The 22,438-nt window shown below is 31.7% G+C and overlaps 2 protein-coding genes across 2 annotated transcripts; one reads left to right on the top strand and one right to left on the bottom strand.

The window, feature by feature from the left end:
* The first annotated feature begins 443 nt into the window (after nucleotides 1-443).
* On the top strand, nucleotides 444-2,047 carry LOC124921755. Its single transcript, XM_047462458.1, has 3 exons — nucleotides 444-776; nucleotides 1,385-1,526; nucleotides 1,791-2,047. The coding sequence occupies exons 1-3, from the start codon at nucleotides 496-498 to the stop codon at nucleotides 1,866-1,868; spliced, it is 501 nt and encodes a 166-aa protein (XP_047318414.1). The 5' UTR covers nucleotides 444-495; the 3' UTR covers nucleotides 1,869-2,047.
* Nucleotides 2,048-9,344: 7,297 nt separating this feature from the next.
* Nucleotides 9,345-10,104, bottom strand: LOC124921728. The gene has a single exon (XM_047462423.1). It carries the CDS (start codon nucleotides 9,907-9,909, stop codon nucleotides 9,448-9,450), a length of 462 nt encoding a protein of 153 aa, XP_047318379.1. The 5' UTR covers nucleotides 9,910-10,104; the 3' UTR covers nucleotides 9,345-9,447.
* Between the last annotated feature and the right edge of the window lie 12,334 nt (nucleotides 10,105-22,438).

Genomic DNA, 22,438 nt, shown 5'->3' with positions numbered 1-22,438 from the left:
CCAAATATAAACAAATATTAACCAATATGAATAGATTAAACGATTTAGGGTTAGAGTTTGGGTTTGAAACATGGATGTGTATGATGAAAATCGATTCAGGTTAGGTTAAGTTTACTTATCTTTCATTTGATGCTGTTTTCCGTAGGCGCCCTCGCCGTCGCTTCGCCGCCACCGTCGAAGTTTCGCCGCCGCCGACGAACAAGAACAGAGAGAGAAGAGAGAGAAACGAAATGAAGAAAATGAAAAAATTTTAATATATATATTCACACTGTTTCACTTCGCGTTTCGCGAAGTCCCTTCGCGTTACGTGAAAAGGGTAATTTCGTCTAAAAAAAATAAAGTGGTCACCAAATCAAATTTATTATTGGGTGACCACTGAGACAAATAACCCAATTTTTAGGGTCATTTCGTCCAATTTCCCCCCTCAAATCAGATATTATCCAGCAAAATTGGAATACAGAAGAAAACGAGTCACTCTGTGCAAGCACCGTGAAAATGTCAACTATGACGATATTCACTCCCGCTCTTAGTTGCCCTCTCAAGCTTCAATCATCTCCATATCTCTTTACTCACGCCTCCTCCTATTTTATCCCAACCTCCATCCTCAAATTAACCACGTTTCGTAGCAGCAGCAGCGCTATTGTTCGTGGAGGCCGCTCGACTGACCCTAAAGAAACCGCTTTCTTGGACGACAATGGCGTTATAGAAGATATGGATGGTTACTTGAACTATCTCTCTCTTGAGTATGATTCCGTCTGGGATACCAAGCCATCCTGGTCAGCTTTCCCATTTCTGCAATTTCACTTTTTTACTGGATGATCTACTGTTTCCATCTCATGGAGTCGTTCAAATTACTCATGAATCTCTTCTTGATTTTTTGTTAGATATATAGACTTTATTTGCTTATGGGTTTGCCATTCCAATCAAATGTCAAAAGAACCTATGTTGTGTTCTGATTCTTTTGCTTATCACTATTTGGTAGATCTTGATTGAAATTTATATGATGGGGGCATTTTGTATGCTCTCTGTCATCTGTCTTTCTTTCTTTATTGAATTTGTAATCGGAAGAGGAGAGATTGAACTGAGAATGCAGGACTGAAGATGAGAAGAACTACAGAAGAAGGTTTAGGGTTATTAAATCCACACTAGAATCCCATAGTTCTAATTTATGACCCAATTCAGATTTCTTAATCAATTGGGTAATAACAGTATGCAACACTAAAAGTCATTTATAAGAAGCACACCAATTATATGAACTATTCATAGAAGTAGCAACAGTTACTACCTCATTGATCAATTTCAAGTGAAATAAACATTTCAAATTAGTATTACACTAATAAACTACTGATATATGTTAATCTTTGTGCATTGTTTTATGCTTTAGGTGTCAACCATGGACAATAACACTGACAGGAATCATAGCAGTTGTGTGTAGCTGGTTAGTCCTTCGGTCTGTCGCAGTAACTGCTTCAGTTTCTTTTCTTATTGCTGCCTGGTGGTACATCTTCTTATACAATTATCCTAAGGTAATTGATGGAATTATTCATTTTTGATTTCTTTACTTGTAAAAGTGTTTTTAGAATTGTGACTTTATGGTTGAGTTGCTTAGAACAATGTTAAAGGAGCTTACAAATTCAATTCTTGGTATAGTCACTCTATTAAAATGTGTAAACAAAATTGAACTTGTATCCTTTAAAATATAATATCTTTAGCATATATGATTTGTTTGACATTAGCATGAACTCAATTCTAACCAAATACCATTTCCTTTATTGATATCTCTGAAATAGGCATATTCAAGTATGATTGCAGAGAGGAGAAAAAAAATTACAGATGGTGTTGAAGACACATATGGTTCTAGAAAGTAGCTGATGATCCTCCCCTCCTCCCTCTTGTTGTGTGCATAATTGTAACTCATTTAATATTTTGTGGTAGTTGTCGGAAAAGATTAGGCATTTCTATGTTTTTATAGATATATTTACTGGTCCTTGAAATTTACATTCATTCTTCTTGCATTTAATCAATGAAACACCAAAATTCATATTTATCTTTAAGCTTTTCAATTCCATTTTCCAGAAATTAGATAAAAATCCATGAATAACTGCACAAACATAAAGTGTACACACTACATCCATGCTACCAATAAGGCAGAATGAATACACAAATTTTTGACATCTTTGCTACCAATAATATTTGAGTTTCATGTTTCCGTGTTTTAAAATGGAAATTTTTGTCAAATCAAGGTATGGTATCTTGAAAAGAAATGTTGAATTTTGTTGCAAGAATATTGAATTTATAAATGGGTAGGTGGTTTCTTCATATAATAAGATAGGGAAAGTTGACGAAATGACCCTAAAAAAAGAGAATAAATGGCGCATAATTTTAAATGCGCCGGTGACCACTACATATTTTTTTGACGAAATTGTCCCCGTCGCGAAATAAAACTGCCGGTTGCGAGATGCAACCGGATGCCATGTGAAAAGTCCACAATTGGATTGCCGGTTGCTTCTTGTGAATTCGTCTCGCGATTGCCGGTTGCGTCTCGCGAATGCTATTTGCGTCTCGCAAATGCCGGTTTCTTATCGCAACCGGGGATGCGTCTCGCGATTGTGGATTTTTCACATGCCATCCGGTTGCGTCTCGCGACAGGGACAATTTCGTTAAAAAATATATGAAGTGGTCACCAACGCATTTAACTAACTCATTTACCCCTATTATGAGGGTCATTTCGTCAATTTTTCATAAGATAAATACATTTTCTTATTGGGCTGAGTTATTATGTATACTTTGATGATAAGTGTAATATTTAATGATGAAAGAAGGAGACTGGTCCTCTTGTACCGTGAATGTATTTTTCATCTCATCAAGCAATTAAGAGGCAAAAATTGAAACTTGTAAGTTAAAGTTTCTATAGAATAAGGGGTAAGAGATCGAAACACAGTAATAACTTCTTAAATTATGCAGTTTAAAATCCTATGCCTTAATGTTCATGATATTAGGAAATTTTACAAAATTTAGATGGAATCAAATAGGATTTGGTTGAATACATATGAATGATATTTTGAAAATGTGAAAATTGTTCATTGGATGTTTTAAGTTCTAATTGAAGATTTTTTGACAAATGAACTAGAATTTGATTCCTATCTGCAATATATTATGTTAGAAAGTATTGAGAAAGATTAGGTGAGTTCATTTGAATATATTATAATGAGTTGAATGAAGATGAACTAAAGTGCAAAAACAAATTTTGGAAACTGCTTTGATCGGAAATGTGCCGAAATTGTGTTCAAAATATGTGATCTACTCGAACAAATGATCTGAAAATTGATCAAGTTGTAGTTCAATAAGTGATTGCAGGATTCCATGAACTTGGTTGAAACAAATGTAAACGAAATCTTTTATGCAAAATATTAAGTGTAACAAATTATGAAATCTGGAATCTGTTTACTTCATATTAAAATGATTCAAAACCTTTTTCTCTTAATAAAATGAGCTCAAATATAGCTAAATTGCAGTTTAATATGCTTAAAACGATTGGGTGTACTTGATAGCATAAAACCTAACTGAATTTAACTTCAATTATTTTAAGAAAAACTTACTGTATCTATAGGTTTTCGGAAATTAAAATTTTCTGAAAATTTAGATTTTTTTTTGTTTCTTTTTTAATCCAATTTTTCTTATTATTTTAATATCCGTCTTAGTGTGAAAAGAAGGCTTGTTTCCAAGTTGTTCAAGAATTGTAACAACTAAATGATTCCCTAACAAGTTGAAAACCAAAAAAAAAAAATTTGATTGAGCCATTTGGTTATCCTTAGATTTCTTTTAGGGTACTGGGTTGTTAGTTTAGTTTAGAATAGGAAAACATTCAAAATATCATGTTTGTTGGGTTAATTCCGTAACAATAATTTCATTCCTCTAAGTTGATTATTCTGGGAAGAATAATGGTAGGTTAAAAGTAATTAATTTAAGTTAAATAATAATTTATAAATATATAATTTTGGTATTTATCCTCCATAAAAAAATTCAGCTTTACCCTAGATTCAATTACCGCGTTCGATTTCGTGAAACGCATATGTTGTTTACACGCCGAAAAAAATCAAGAGTTTGTTACTGTTAGAGTTTGTGGCCCGAATTCTTGTTGGGTCAGCGGGCTTTGCCCGCACTGTATGGACTTGTAGTCTTAATGGGTCTAACCCCTTTTCCATTTACATCACATTTTAGGGTTAGACAATATATAGAGAAGACAGCCGTCTTTTCTCTAATTCAGTTTATTACGCTGTTCACCAAAATTTGTACAATCTTCGATATAGTGAAACTTCTCTTCTGCCCGTGGTTTTTCACCTGTAAAGGGTTTTCCACGTAATCTTGGTGTTCGTTCTTCTTTATCGCTTTTATTCTTTTTTATTGTGGTTTGGATTCTAACAAATTGGTATTAGAGCCAAATTTGTTTGTTTTATTTTTGGTCATGACCACGATGAAATACGATATTCCGTTGTTGGATCGTAACACCAGATTTGCGTTATGACAAATGAAGATGCGAGCTATTTTGGCACAGATGGATCTGGAAGATGCGCTATATGGCGCTGACAAGATGTCGTCTTCGTGGACTGATGAAGAGAAGCAACGAGCAGATCGTAAGGCTCTATCGTAGATTTATCTGCATCTGTCGAATTAGATTCTTCAAGACTGTTTGAAGGAAAAAACAGCTGCTGCACTCTGGCTAAGATTGGAGCAATTATGCATGACGAAAACGCTGACTAACAAGCTACACTTGAATCAACGCTTGTATTCCCAACGTATGTCTGACGGTACGTCTTTAGAAAATCACTTAAGTGTTTTTAAAGAAATAGTCTCTGATTTGGAATCTATGGAGGTTAAGTACGATGAAGAAGATTTAGGGCTCATATTATTGTGTTCACTACCTCCTTCGTATGCTAATTTTAGAGATACCATTCTCTATAGTCGTGAGACTTTGACTCTAGATGAGGTTTATGATGCACTCTTCTCGAAAGAGAATATGCATAAACTTGTTGGTTCATATAACATGCCTGAAGGCCTTGTTGCACAAGGCAGACAGCAGGAGAGGTATTCTAGCAGCAATAACCGTGGTAGGTCAAAATCCAAGAACAGGGATAAGACGTGTAGGTACTGCAAGAAGAAAGGTCATATTGTTGTTTAGTGTTATAAGTTACAGAATAAAAATAAGAGGGCTGGTGAGGATCATAAGAGCAATCAACTAGAGAAATATAGCATATAGGATCCCCACAATCAGTTAGAAGGACATACTCTGTAGCAGGGTACTTAGAACTTGATATTTTCTCCCTAGTAGACCTCCTAAGTACCTCTGTTTGTTGATTCTGTTGATTTTCATCTTCTTGTTGACTTCAAAATCAGCCTCAATATTATCACCAAGATCAGTTGTTGTATCATTTTCATGGCCTATAGCTTGACCCTGATGAACATCATCATCACTATCTGAGTATGAAGCTACATGTGGCCTTGTCTCCTCAACATCATGAGACAGCTCAAGACCAGAAAGGTCACGTATGTATGCATCAAGCTTTTCACCATCTTCAAAATTCTCAATAGTCTGATCTTCAAGAAATACAACATCTCGGCTTCTCAAAACCTTCTTATCAAGTGGGTCATAACACCTGTATCCCCACTTTTCATCACCATACCCCAAAAATATGCATTGTCTGGTTTTTGCATCTAGCTTAGACCTCTCATCTTTTGGAACGTGCACAAAATCTCTGCAACCAAAAACACGTAAATAGTCATAATTAACATCTTTACCTGACCAGACGCTTTCTGCACACTTATTATTCAATGGATTGGAGGGAGAACGGTTGATCACATACACTGTAGTGCTCATGGCTTAGCCAACCTGGTATGGGAGAGCATACTCCTCATCCGTTCTAACATTGTTCTATTCATCCTCTCTACCACACCATTTTTTTGTGGAGTCTTGGGCACAGTCTGTTCATGTCGAATACCCTGCTCTTTGCAATAAATATCAAATGAGCCTATGTACTCTCCCCCATTATCTGACCGCACCCTCATCAGTTTTCTTCATATCTCTCTTTCAACCAGCTTGTAAAAGACCTCAAACCTTGATGCAACCTCATCCTTGGACTTTATAGCATAGGCCCAAACCTTCCTAGACGCATCGTCTATGAAGGTTACAAAATAGGAAGCACCACCTATGGATTTAATCTTCATAAGACCACAAACATCTGTATGGACCAGTTCAAGGACATTCTTTTTCAGTTCCACTTTCGACTTACTGAAGGAGACTATGTTTTGCTTACCCTTCAAGCAATGCTCATAATTTTCAAGATGAGCATCCTTGAGATTCAGTAACTCATTCCTCTTGATCAAAACATTCAGCCCCTTTTCACTAATGTGACCTAGTCTCTTGTACCACAACTATCTTGGACACACCACTGTTACCCATGCGAACCTCACCATAATCACCAGCTTTGTAGGACTGGAAGTAACCTTTGTGTGGAGTAATATGGAATGAGGCACTTGTGTCAACAATCCATGTTGTTTCATTTGAAGATGTGCTAAGACAAGAGTCTTGACAGTTAAAAGCATATGTCAGTTCACCATCTGAAGCATAAGCAAATGTATTTGCACTTTGTTCTTTCTTTTCTCTGGGCTTCACTATACCCTTCGCTTTATCATTTTTAAATTTTCAGCACTCGTTTTTTCCAGTGACCCATTTTGCCACAATAATGGCAAGCACCATCCTTCTTTGGAGCTCTAGACTTGCTTCTAGACTTTCCCTTGCTCGAACCACTTCTATTATCCTTTGATCTTCCTTTATCAGTCACCAACATATCAGACTTAGAGGGTTTATCCCCCTTTCGATTCTCCTCATCAAATAAGGAACTGGTGACAAATGCCATGTTGACTTTACCATTTGGTGTTGTGTTGTTGAGAGTGATAATAAGTGTCTCCCAACTTACAGGCAAAGATCCAAAGACTAAAAGTGCTTGTACCTCATCATCAAAGTTTATCTTCATACTACTCAACTGATTCAAAATATTTTGAAATTCATTCAAGTGTTCAGCAATTGATTTATTATCAATGTACTTCAGATTCACCAGCCTTCGTACCAGTGCTGTTTTATTCCCTGCTGACCTCCCAGCATAGAGAGCTTCATGTTTTCCCCACACACCATACGTCGTAGTCTCATTCTCAACATGGTGCACAACATTTACACCAACCCAGGAACGAATAAAGCTGCAGGCCTTTCTATCTATCTTTTTCCAATCATCCTCTTTTGTAGTCTCAGGTCTAACACTCTCATTTTCAATTGCTTCTTTCAAATCATCTGAAACTAACAGATCACTAATCATCAGTTTCCATTGCCTGTAGCTTGTACCATTCAGACTCATCATAGCAGGTCTAGATTTCCCCATTATTACTGCCTTAACAACTGACAAAAACCCCAGCAAAGAAACCAGTTGATCTCTTCTATGAATTTTGTCAAATAACTAGTAGAGCACTCTGCTCTAATGTTAAAACAGATAACCAATCAATACTGCTTTGATACCACTGTTGGGTTTTGCAACAGCAAAACTATTGATCTTCTTCGAAATCAAACTTGTAACAAATCAGTTTCTAAATCGTCTATGACGACAAACAAATTACGAAGACTGAAATAGCACAAAGCAATAAATGACAACACAATATATGTGGTTCGGTCAAAATCGACCTACATCCACGGGAGGGATAAGTTTCACTAAATCAAAAAATGTCAATAGTAGAAACTTACATGCCCTGCTCTCAAATGAAAGAAGTGATTACACTAGGAATGATTGGACTATTCCACAATCAAAAGCTCCCCCAATCTTTCTCTCTGGATCAGCCAAAGAACAAAAAGAAGAAGGAAACCAAAAAACCCTAGATCTTTAATTCACTCTCTCTCAACTTACTGTATGTTATGAGAAAAATACCAAAAAAAAGTATTTATACTCTAACCCGTTTTCATAACAGAAAACCCTGACCCATTTACCCGGATTTAAAACCCGCCTACAATGGCAAGGAACACCTCAACACTGCAGACACTTAATTAAAAAAAAAAAAAATAACAACTCAAAATTGCTTAAAGCATATATAAAGTTTATGTAAGCTAATCAAAATAATTGTTTTTGAAACAAATTTTTTATTTTATTTTTTCTTTAAAGGTGTTTTTGAAACAATATTAATGTATCAGTTATGGGAAAATCTTCTATTAACCAATAGTTTAAATTTAGGTTTATGTAGTAATATTTTTTGCTGAACACATGACATTGTATTAGTAATTGATATCCACATATATTGCAAAAAAAAAGGAATTCTAGAAAGACAACAAAGGTGGAAGAAGCACTTTAGATATCATGAATGCATAACCACTTCTCTTCCACTTGTCTTGCTTCTTTCCTTTTTGCACAAAGAATAAAGAAAAACATAAACATATTCTCTAATCCTAATGGACCAACTCGCAGAAGAAAGAAGTTATTCTTTTTAGCTTAGAATAAAAAAACTTAAGTACTTTACCATTGAGCTACAAGTCTACACTAAAAAAATGAATCAGATTAAAATAACAATATTTCCTAAAACCAAAGAAAATAAAGTTATGCGATGACCAAGGAATGATGAACTCCAGAATTTAGAGTGACTTAAAAAAATAAGAAGAAAATTCTGAATAAAACGAGTAGATAAAGGTAAGTTTTATTATTGTTTTAATAATTATATAAACAAATTAAGAATTATATTAAAAAAAATTAAGAAATTAACTAGTATTGTCAAATTTGAACAATAATTTTTTTTTCCGTGATAGGTTTCATCTCACCCAAGCCCTACATAGATCCAGATCCGTCCTGATTTCACTTGAAATACATTGGGTAGATATTTATCTAAAAATCTAATTGTTACATAATTCCTTATTCTCAAGGGTATTGATGCTAACTTTGAAGATAGGTTTCCCTAGCTTGACTGTAACCACAACCCAATCAAATAAAAATCATGAATCAAAACCTAATCCTCAGCAAGAAATTCTCAACCATTCACCATAAAGCATACATCTGGATAGACATGCCATAGAAATTGGGCTACTTTGCCAATCAAGGTAAAAGACCAAATCTTTATGCCTAACATTTCTAAGGAATAAGCATCATGTGACAAGCTCTTGACTAAAACCAGGCAGGTAAAGTGGAATTATTCTGCATAAAAACACATTCAGAAAACTACTGAAACTGTCAACCAAATATGTTAAAGAGGAAATCAAGAACACAGAGAGTCCATTAATCAAACAATATGGATACAAAAAGATATGGAAACTTATAGTGTCTCAGAAAACAATAGCAAGAGATGATTAAAATGGAATTTTTAATACATAATTAAACCATTATAGTGTCTCAGAAAACATTCCATCTTTAGAAAGGGCATTGAAATTCAATGTACAATAAGGAGCTGGCCTCTTTCACTTCCACCCCAAACATCATCCCCAGTAAATTGAGCGTAGTCTTTTGGCACCGTCACCACCAGCTCCCCGTCACTGAAAGCTGCACTTGCCAATTCTGGCTTGGTCGATTGAGGCAGTCTGAAACGCCAAACATCAAGCTCCAATTCGCTTTTGGACAAATCAACAACGTTTTCACCCCTAACAACAATCTTCGTAACACCCGGATAGATCTCGATCGTGTCGGTCCTAATCTCCCCAGTGATATCCTCGGTGTCGACGATGAAGCGGAAGCATTTAGCGGTTTCTTCGACGGAAACGTCAGCGTCGGAGTGAAAAGGGAGTTCCAGAACCTTCTCGAAGATGTGAGGGAGTCTACGGAGTTTCTTTTGGGCCGAGATGATGTCGTATCGAAGTGTGATGTTTCTCTTCTTTGGAGCCGGATGAACCTTCATGATAACGATTCTACAGAAAGAAGAAGATGGGTTCTTTGCTTCAGAGCCAAAACCCAATTAGCTGAAAAGACGATGAAACAAAGAAAAACAAGTGTCTTTTCACTGGGTTAGAGATATAGAGAGAGAGATGAATATGAGATTGACGAAGGAATTGCAGACGGCGGGCAGATAATTCATCAAGAAAGGTAGATAGATCGATAATGGTTGTTTTTAGAAACACTTCCTTATATAACCGAACCTTTGTGTGAGTGAATACTTGTACTCTTTTTTCTTTTCTTTTTTTTTTTGTTAAGATTTTTGTATATAACTTAATCATGGTTAAAAATAAAGGAAAATTTGAAGAGATGACTCAAAATGAGTAAATTAAATAGCTGGTAACCATTTCATATTTTTTTTTTTACGAAATTGTCTATGTCGGAAACGCAACTGAATGTCATTAGAAAAGTCCACAATCGAATTGTCGGTTGCGTCTCGCGATTGGATTGCATCTCGCGAGTGCCGGTTGCGTCTCGCGAGTGTCGGTTGCGTCTCGTAAATGCATCTCACGAATGCTGGTTGTGTCTCGCGAATGCATCTTTCGATTGCCCGTTGCGTCTCGCGAATGTCGGTTGCTTCTCGCGAATGCAGGTTGCGTCTCGCGAATGCATCTCGCGATTGCCGGTTGCGTCTCGCGAATGCCGGTTGCATCTCGTAAATGCATCTCGCGATTGCCGGTTGCGTCTCGCGAATGCCGGTTGCGTCTCGTAAATGCATCTCGCGAATGCCGGTTGCGTCTCGTAAATGAATCTCGCGAATGTCGGTTGCGTCTCGTAAATGCATCTCGCGAATGCCGGTTGCGTCTCGCGAATGCGTCTCGCAATTGTCGGTTTCGTCTCGCGATTGTCGGTTGCGTCTCGCGAATGCCGGTTTTGTCTCGCGAATGCATCTCGCGATTGTCGGTTGCATCTCGTGAATGCCGGTTGTTTCTCGCAACCGGGGTGCGTCTCGCGACTGTGAACTTTTCACATGGCATCAAGTTGCGTCTCGCGACAGAGACAATTTCGCCAAAAAAATATGAGGCGGTCACCAGCGCATTTAAAATTATGCGCTGGTCACCAACTCATTTACCTCTACTATAAGAGTCATTTCGTCAAATTTCCAATAAAAAAATTATTTATGAGATTAAATTTATTAAATTTAATCTATACTAAAAACACCTAAATTAAAGTGTTTAGTTGTGTTTTTAATTTTCTAAAATATTTTTTTTTTAATAATTATACTAAAATATAAACTTTCAATTAGTTATATCCTTTTCAATAAAACATTAAATTAATATATAATTTTAATGAGATCTAATTTAGGATGCAATTTAGTGAAAAAAAATACTATTTTTTAGGCTAATATTTGGATAAAAATAAATAAATGAAATCTAATTTAGGTTAAAACTTATTAGAAAAATGAATATTAATCTATTTGTAAGTTGTTTGTAATCAAATTATTTAACCTAAATTAATTTTACCATGGGACAGCAACCAAGTATTTTGGAAAACTTTAATCTATTTGTATGTTGTTTTGAATTAAATTATTTGGAAAGATTTATCTTTAATTATATGGAAAATTGACTACATTGTTATTTATATGGAGAGTCGGTCCAGAATTAATTTTGAGTATCCGGTTAAAATAAAATTTGATTTTTTTTTTTATTATCTTAGGTTTAGTTTTAAAAATTGATAATAATTTTTTTATATTAAAATCCATAACCAAATAAAAAAATGAGTGATAGAGAGAGAGCATTTGGTGAGGGAATTTGTGAGAGAATGATTTGGCATCACCTGGTTAGAAAATGTAAAAGTGGGAGGAAAGAGAGAAAAGAGAGAAATTATTTAATTTTTTCAGCGATTATGTAAAGTTATTCTCTCACCAAATTTCCTCACCTAATCATTTCTCATAAAAAAAATATATAAATTTATATATTGAACAATTATATTGTAATATTTTGTGTTTAAAAAATTATAAATTTATATAAATATTTGATATTATTTTGTTAAATGAGCTGCATTTTGAGAAATAGCCTTACCATGGCTTATAGAACTTGGCGTCCATTTATAAGTCATATATTCAAATATAAAAATGATAGAGAATTTTACATTTCATTGATAGATAAAATGAAGAAATATGAGTAGAGAAAATGAGCCGTTTTATTACCTAAGCTAGATATCGAAGCCTCAATTTATGCATACGTTTATCGGAGTCGAAATCACCTCCGCTATCCCACTTCTTTTTACAAATTAAAAAATAAAAAATAAATAGTAAGCAAATTGAGTCATTTAAAGATTAAATTAATTTTTCAATATTAAAGAATCTCTTGTTTTTGCTTTAAATAATAAATATATAAAACAATTATTTTGGGGGAACTTAATTATCACTTAAGATATATATTTAATTTAATAATGTAAATGGAAGTCATATCTTGGTATTGTTGTCCACTAATAGAATATTAATTAGGTTCCACCCAACACGGCTGAAATACTAATAAAAGAATGTTAATTATAACCCTTTTAATATTATTATTATTTCCTTAATAACATGTTATATTTATAGGGTATTTATATTATTATTAATTCTATTTAAAATAATTTTAAAAATTGTAATAATTATGTGATAAAAAGTGTTCCTCCATGATTTTAAATTTGTGAGTTTAACATAGGGTGAATAAAACTATTAGGTAGTCAATTTATAGATTTTCATTCGTAAGAAGTTATTATTATTTTTTTCCATTTCTATAATTATCTATTTTAGAATTTTATGTATGATAATGTGGACGGATCATAAATTTATTTACATTTCTCGTTTTATTTTATTTCAGAAATTTGTTTTAATATCATTTGTCATATTCGATTTTATAAAATCCTACGAGATAATGTTTATTAGTTTAGGTAATTTTAATATCCATCTTGCAATTTTCAATCCGAATTGAACTGTTATGGGCAGTTTTTCCATAGCATGATCGATAGTTGATCGGAGATGAGAGGATAATGGTATTTATGTCTCTACCCCGAATACTAAACACAATTAAATATATAACATCATAAATATATTTATTTATTGTTCATATTTTATAATAATTTATATTTATTTTTTATTATAATATAATTTTTCTTTTTTCAATATATTATAATATTAAAAAAACGTTTATATAACATTATTAAAGATTTTTTTTATAGTGAATATAGTTTAAAAAGTATGCATTTCCCAAAATTAAACAAGTTAGGAATGATAATAAAATGAAATATCGTAAACATAATAAAGTGAAAATGTTAAACATATTATCTGCACCTATCCATCTTATTAACATCCCGCCATTTATACCATATTTTTTAAAAAAAACATATGATAAAATTATATACAAGTATGTTATATATATATATATATATATATATATATATATATATATTAAAAATTCATTTTATTATAAAAAAAATTAAAAAATTAAAATTTTAAAAAAATATGAAAAATAAAAAAATTAATTAATAATATTATATATTAATTTTGTTTATTACTGTTTGGAACAATTTCCGATCAATTATCATTAAATCGAAAAAAATTCGCCAAACAAAACAGAATAATTTATATTAAAATCCGCGGAATGATAATATTTTTTAGACTTCGCAATCTTTATATTCCAAAATTAATTTTAGATATACTAATTAAGTTTAATTATTTATTTTTATAATATAATAGTTTAGCCAATTAAATATATTAAAATGAAATAAACTAAAATAAAATGAATTTATCATGCATCCATCATTTACAGCAGTAATTTTTTTTTACAGCCATAAACAACATTCAATTATACACTATAGTCTATATGTAATACCCATTCTCTTCATTATTTTTTATAATAATAATAATTTATTCTATGGAATAAATTAGCACAATTTCATGTGACATCCTACTTAAATAAAAAATCATTAGAGTATTCTGAATATATACAGTAACGGTTCTACTAGGGCTCAGTGGGCTAAATAAATACCAAAAAATTCTTTTATATTACTTTTTTATTGCCTAAATTCGATAATTTGTTTGATCTAATTAAATATTTACTTAATTTTTCTCTTTTATTTTGGTATGCTCAATTTAATTTATTTTTTTCACTCACTGACTTCAAATTCTGAATCTCTCCTTCATTATATAAATAAGCACAATTTTTGGTTTAGTTTGTTTTAGTGAATTTTTTCTTTTGTGTATATACATTAATTTTACATGAAATAATTTTCTTTTAATTTAAAATTTATACAAACAGTCAGATTTATTAAGATCAAACTTTAATTTTTTTTTTTTTTGTATATTTGTTTGTTTGACCAATATTAAAATGTTTTAAAAAATGATCTAAATTATTATTTACCATACTAATATATTTTAATCATGAGGATGTATAAAATAATATTTATATCACATAAAATAATATGTATAATAATTATTTAAAAACTTATTTTTGATCATAATCTACAATAATCTTATATTAAATAAATAAATAAAATACTTTCCATTTTAACATTATCAATTTTTCAGTGTGACTATAAACTTGGTGAAAACATTACAATTTATAAATAAAATGTCCATTCTTAGCAATTCAATCTCAAAATTTTAAATCATTGAGCTTATATATAATTAGGTAATGAAAATATTTAATAATGTATAAAAATCACACATATGCATAATGCAATCATAGTTACAGTATTTATGTTAAAGTATACTCTATATATATTTAACTAATAAAAACAACATTAGGTATCGAGCGTGACAAAACATGAAACTTCTAGGTTGCTTCCTACAAAGTAGGAGTTGATAATGAGATATGATATGCCTCACATTATTATCATCTGAGCTTGTTTGGTGTATGATTATTTGAATAATCTCATCAATAATCAATTTAATAAAGACAACATTGATCTCAAAATTTTCAATATATATCACAATACTAAATAATATAATAATATTAAGAAATTAAAAATATATAAATAATTACTAATATAATTATGAATAATTAAGTCATCATTTTTATTTCTTAAAACTAGATTCACACATCTTAATATATTCAATAACTTCTCTACACAAATTTTCGTTTAACTCTCTTTAAGGTATTTTATAGTCTTTCTCTAATTTGAACAAATTTATTTCTTTCTTCAATATATTTAAGTTCAACTATAGCTATTTATTTTCTCTAATTAATCTCATTTTATATTTTCTCTAACTATTTGAAACTCAACTATTAAGTTATTTATTTCTGCTCTCTAATACATGGAGTCCTAACATATTGGAAACTCAACAATCTTTTCTCTCTTAAAACTTTAGTTTATTCTCGGCAATGTTTTTGCGATTAAAATATTTTTTTTATATGAACGATATAATAACCAGTATATCGGTATATCGCATATATTCGGTAGGATTGGCATGTAACTTGTATCATACTAATATTTCGGTATACCAATCGATATCAATAATATTTTTCATATATAAAAAAATTCAGTAATATGAATAAAAAATTTCGACCAATTCCTAATTAGTTGTCTTTTGAAAAAAAATATTTGTTTTTCTTATTAAATCTCTTTTGATTTTATGTTATTTTGAGTTTTTCTAAATATTAATTTCAATTATATCATTATTATTTTAACTATGAAATAACTTAATTTATCAATAAAAGTATTATATTTATTTTTATTAAATTTAAATTTTAAATTTTAAATATATAAATATATATTTTATTTATTTATTTTGAGTATAGAGACTAAAACTCATTCTCTTCAAAACATTAATTCACTTATCTACTAGTCTCCACAATATAAAAAAAAAATTATTTTTAAAAAATTTAAAAATACTATTTATTTAACAATATTTTGTAAATAAAAAAATCTTTAAAAACACAAATATCAACAAGTTCTTGGTGATTAAGCCAATTTTTTTTTCCATCTCTACTAATTCATTGACAGATTTCAATAAATATTTTGCACTATTTCTCACTTCATAACAAAATTATTGAATTATAATTGAAGTTGGGTCAATTATTTTTTTAGTTTAGAGTTTTACTTAACTAGTTATTCTAGATAATTTATGAAATAATTTTTTTAACTCTTCTTTTTAAGTAGGGTAATATATATAATATTATATATATATATATATATATATATATAATATTATATATATATAATTAAGTTTGAAATATCTCCTCGTACATTATCTTGTTTTAAATTTCTTATTTTATTTTTGTTTTTTTTTTTTAAAATTGTTTATTTTGTAATTTATTTTTGTTTAAAATTAATTGTATATTTATTTTTGTTTGTATTTATACCATAAATATCTAAAATCATTTTATTTTAAAAACTATTTATGAAATATAAATTAGGAATCGCTTAAAACAACGAAATAAAAAATTATAAAAAATAATTAAAATTAAAAAATCAATTAGAGAAAAAAAAAATGCCGTAGACAGACAAAAACAAAAAATGACGTGTACGAAAGGTTTTTTAGAAGAGAAATGAACTCTCCAACCGACTCTACAAACTTTTCAAAACAATTATCATATAATGTTATACTAACGACGTTATAAATTAAATATTTTAAATCATTTAAATGTTATAAATCTAAATTTGTGTTAAAAATACACAATTTCTTTTATACATATGGTACCTTCATTTTTTTAATTATATTACAGAAAATATTTTCACATTTGTTCTGAGATGATTTTTTAACTTCATTCTCAAATAACAACACATTTGTTCTTATCTCTCCAGAAATTTTTTGCAATTATGACGACAAAATGCTATGCTATTACTCGTTTGTCTTCCATATTTAGATATTATGTGTTTGTGTGGTACTTATAAAATAATATAAGCACAATAAAGAATATTAGGAGAGGAAAATGTTTGATAATTGTAATGCCTCATTTTTATGGTTTCGTATTTTTATTTTAATTCTTTAAATTCTTAACTTGATTTTAGAAAATATTTTAAATAAATCAAGAGCTTCAACTTCATACTTTAAAGTTGCCACCTAATTTTCGTTAGAAATTAGGAAAATATTTTGCATATTTAAACGCATTTAAAGATTCTATTTTGCGGGTTAGAATTTGATTACATTTAATAAAGAATTTTTGCGCTTACTTCTTCGTGCCCGTCATAATGTCGATTTCAAACTTAAATCTTTAACCAAAATTTGAAAATTATTGTTTTACACATTTATTTTAAAAGATTATCCAAATCCCAGTTGTTAAAGGTATTAAAATTTAGTAATTTAAATTATACATATAAATATGATTACATTGAATTTTGCACGTGAAAAATAAACTAACAAAAGTTAGTGTTCATATAAATCACCTCAGCATTGGGTTAAACTAACTAACCACATTGTACTCAAAAGATCATGGAGGGAGGGAGTTGTAGTCCACCAAAATGGCATACGAGGTGCAAAATTAAAGTTAAGACACATACCAAAGGATTGGTATGTTGGAATTAAATGGTTTAATTAATAAATTAAAGTTTAATAATTGGGATAACTACCCACTAATTAGTAATAACTACCCATTTGGAATAACTACCCACTAACTAGTAACTACCCATTAAGGTCTCTTTGATGGAAAGAGAGGGATTATAAATATAGTGTTAAAGTCCCTAAGGCCATTATCTCATCTAAGAAAAACACCATCGATAAGAGATAAATCGGTTTTAGAAGATCGAAACTTTAAAGTATCAAGAAGAATGGCTGGAGGTAAGTTTAAATTATTTTTCCGCATTAGATCTAAATAAAAGAGTTGTTAGATCATTAAGTATATAAATTCTACATTTGGTACCAGAGCCTTAAAAACTTCTGCCTTCTTTGTTAATGAAACTTATTTATAATATTTCTGCACTAATTCAAGAAAGTTTCGTTCATTTAATTATTATGGTTGATTCACGTTATTTATAATTTGAGTATATTTTATAAATGTTATTGTGAATTAAAATGTCAAATGATTCGATTGATTTAGCTAATTAAAGAATAGCCACAGCATCTTTAGTTAGGCTGAAAAATAATTGTTTGGAATCATATTAACATTATTGTAATTAATTTCATTAATATAATAGATTTTATCCCACAGGAATTTCTATTATTTGTATGTGATTAATTGGGATGAAATATCATGTTATATATTTTTTTAATTACCCACAGGAGTTAAGAAAATGAATGATTTGATAGTTTTATCATAAGGTTATGAATGTATCTGACTGAATTGAATCTTTAGCCCACAGGCAAGTTTTATGTCATTAGATATATTTTAATTTAAGCATGATTTACATTGGTAAACATGATTTTGTTTATTTGCCTCAACTTATTTTAAACATGTATAATTGAATTTTACAGTTATGATACCTGGTACTGTTACTGATATCAAGTGTGAGATTCCCGAACTTGTGGGTGATAATTATAAGATCTGGAAAGAAAGGATTTTGCTTCATTTGGGATGTTTAGACATTGATGATGCTATAAGGAAAGATGAGCCAATCATTGATGATGAGAGTACTACGGATGATTTACTTCTTCATGAACGATGGGATCGATCTAATCGTCTCAGTATGATGTTCATAAAGACTAAAATATCTGAGAGTATTCGTGGCTCAATTGAAGAGCATAAAAATGTCAAAGCATTACTGAAAGGAGTTGATGAACAGTTTGCAACTTCTGATAAAGCTCTTGCCAGTACTCTTATAATCAAGTTCACAACCACGAGGCTCACTACTATGAGGGGTGTGCGTGAGCATATCATGAAGCTACGGGACATTGCGGCTCAACTAAAAAGACTTGAGGTTGATATGTCAGAGTCTTTCCTGGTGCACTACATACTAGCGACCCTTCCATCTGCGTACGGAGCCTTTAAAGTCTCCTACAACACACATAAGGAGAAATGGTCAATTAATGAACTTATGACCATGTGTGTTCAGGAAGAGAATAGGTTGTCAATGGATTTGGGTGAGAGTGCATTTACAGTTACACATGGAAAAGACCAGAAATCTCATAAGCCAAAAGGGAAAGGAAAATTATCGGCAACCGGAGGGATTAAGAAAGACCCAAAGGATATAAGGTGTTTCTTTTGTAATAAGAGAGGACACGTTAAAAAGGATTGCCTAAAGTATCCGATATGGCTTGAGAAGAAAGGTAATTTAATCTCTTTTGTCTGTTATGAATCTAATATGGTTGATATTAATTATAACACATGGTGGATTGATTCTGGTTCTACAATCCATGTTTCTAATACCTTACAGGGTATGCGAAACCTAAGGAAGCCAACACCAAATGAAGAACGCATCTATTCCGGAAATGGGATGCAATCACGTGTGGAGGCTGTTGGGACATGTTATTTAATTTTAAGTAGTGGTTTTAATTTGTGTTTAGAAAAGACCTTTTATGTTCCTAACTTTACTAGGAATTTAATTTCTATTTCAAAGCTTGTACCTTTGGGATACTCTTTCAACTTTTATGGAATGTCGTTTGCTTTATTCTATAAATCTAGTAATGTTGGAAATGGTACACTGTTGAATGGTCTTTTTTCTATTAATTTACAAAATGACGCTGCTTATAATACTTTACATGATCAATCTGGTGTAAAACGTTGTGTTATAAATGAAGATTCCTCTACTTTATGGCACCGTAGATTGGGACACATTTCTATTGATAGAATTAAAAGATTAGTAAAAGATGGAGTACTTAGTACTTTAGATTTTACTGATTTTAATACATGTGTGGACTGCATTAAGGGAAAGCAGACCAATAAATCCAAGAAAGGTGCTACAAGGAGTACAACCATTTTAGAAATTATCCATTCAGATATTTGTTGTCCTGATATGGATATGGTTAGTCCGAAATACTTCATCTCTTTCATTGATGATTACTCACGATATATGTATATCTACTTTCTTCATTCTAAAGATGAAGCTTTAGACGCCTTTAAAGTATTCAAGGCGGAAGTAGAAAAACAATGCGATAAGCAAATTAAGATTGTGAGAACAGACAGAGGTGGAGAATATTATGGTAGATACACTGAGAAGGGACAAGTGGCTGGTCCATTTGCTAAGTTTCTTCAAGAACATGGTATTGTGCCCCAATATACTATGCATGGTTCTCCGGACCAAAATGGGTTTGCAGAAAGAAGAAACCGGACTTTGATAGACATGGTACGGAGTATGATGAGTAACTCCAATTTTCCAAAGTCATTATGGATTGATGCTCTAAAAACGGCTGTGTATATATTAAACCGAGTTCCAACCAAGGCTGTCCCAAAAACACCATTTGAATTATGGAAAGGTTGGAAACCGAGTTTGCAACATATACGCGTTTGGGGATGTCCGTGTGAAGTAAGAGTTTATAATCCGAAAGAAAAGAAACTAGACCCAAGGACTATTAGTGGATATTTTATTGGATATGCCGAAAGATCTAAGGGTTATAGATTCTATTGTCCTACTCACAGCACTAGAATTGTGGAATCGAGAAATGCAAAATTTCTTGAGAATGACTTGATTAGTGGGAGCGACCGATCCTAGAACACCGTTCCAGATAAAGATCATTTTGATGTGCAACCATCATGCCCAAGTGATAGATTGATTGTTGTTAACAATAACCCTCCAGTACAATCGGTTATTGTAAGAACAATTACTGAAAATCCACAAGTTGTTGAAAATGAACCAGTAGATCAAATTTCTCAAGAGTTACCTGAGAGAGTTATGCAACCAGTTGATCAAAAAGTTTTACAAAATAATGTTGATCCAACATTAAGAAGATCTACTAGAATAAAGAGATCAACAATATCTGATGATTATATTGTGTATCTACAAGAATCAGATTTTAATGTCGGAGCCGAAAATGATCCTGAAACATTTTCAAAAGCTATAAGTTGTGCAGAATCAAAATTCTGGCATGACGCCATGAAGGATGAGATGGATTCTATGACTGTCAATGAAGTCTGGGATCTTGTCGCGTTGCCTGATGGTGTAAAAGCCATTGGATGTAGATGGGTCTTCAAAACAAAGAAAGACTCAATGGGCAACATTGAAAGATATAAATCAAGACTTGTTGCTAAGGGATTCACTCAAAGGGAAGGAATTGACTACAAGGATACATTTTCTCCTGTATCAAAGAAAGATTCACTTCGCATAATCATGGCATTAGTTGCATATTTTGATTTAGAATTGCAACAAATGGATGTGAAAACGGCTTTTCTCAATGGAGAACTAGAGGAAGAGGTATACATGAAACAACCTGAAGGATTTTCCTCTAGTAATGGTGAGCATTTAGTATGCAAGCTTAAGAAATCCATATACGGATTGAAACAAGCTTCCCGTCAATGGTATTTGAAATTCCATGATGTTGTCTCTTCGTTTGGTTTTGTAGAGAATGTTATGGATCATTGTATATACCAAAAGGTCAATGGGAGCAAGTTTTGTTTCCTTGTTCTATATGTGGATAATATTCTACTTGCTGCAAATGACAAGGGTTTGTTATATGAGGTGAAACAATTTCTCTCTAAGAACTTTGATATGAAGGATATGGGTGATGCGTCTTATGTCATTGGCATTAAGATACATAGAGACAGAAAAAGAAGAGTTTTGGGTCTGTCTCAGGAAACCTATATCAATAAGCTTTTAGAAAGATTTCGGATAAAAGATTGTTCACCAAGTATAGCTCCCGTTGTTAAGGGTGATAAATTTTGTTTGAACCAATCCCCAAGGAATGATCTCGAAAGAGAACAAATGAAAAACATTCCATATACTTCTGCTGTTGGAAGCCTGGTGTATGCTCAAGTTTGTACAAGACCTGACATTGCATTTATTGTTGGGGTATTGGGAAGATATCAAAGTAATCCAGGTTTAGACCACTGGAAAGCTGCAAAGAAAGTGATGAGATACCTTCAAGGAACGAAGGATTACATGCTTACATTTAGACGGACTGATACTCTAGAAGTGGTAGGCTACTCCGATGCAGATTTTGCTGGATGTATTGATTCACGAAAATCAACATCTGGTTATGTTTTTATGCTTGCTGGTGGAGCTGTATCTTGGAGGAGTGCAAAGCAGAGATTGATTGCAACCTCCACTATGGAAGCCGAATTTGTATCATGTTTTGAGGCTACTTCGCATGGTGTATGGATGAAGAGTTTTATTGATGGGCTTAGAATTATGAATTCTATCTCTAGGCCATTGCAATTGTTTTGTGACAACTCAGCTGCAATCTTTATGGCTAAGAATAATAAGAGTGGTAGTCGAAGTAAACACATCGACATTGAATACTTAGCCATTAGAGAACGTGTTAAGGAAAAGAAAGTGGTCATTGAACACATTAGCACTAAGTTGATGATTGCTGATCCTTTGACTAAAGGCATGCCACCAAAGAATTTCAAGGATCATGTAGAACGAATGGGACTTAGTTCTGTTTTATGATTTTATTTATTGTAAGAACAATGTTTTAAGTGAAACTCTAATAAGTAATGATTTCTCATATTTGATTTACGTTATGCGCATATTGA

Source organism: Impatiens glandulifera, chromosome 1, assembly GCF_907164915.1.
Source record: "Impatiens glandulifera chromosome 1, dImpGla2.1, whole genome shotgun sequence".
Lineage (NCBI taxonomy): Eukaryota > Viridiplantae > Streptophyta > Magnoliopsida > Ericales > Balsaminaceae > Impatiens > Impatiens glandulifera.
This window is presented reverse-complemented; position numbering and strand designations above follow the sequence as displayed.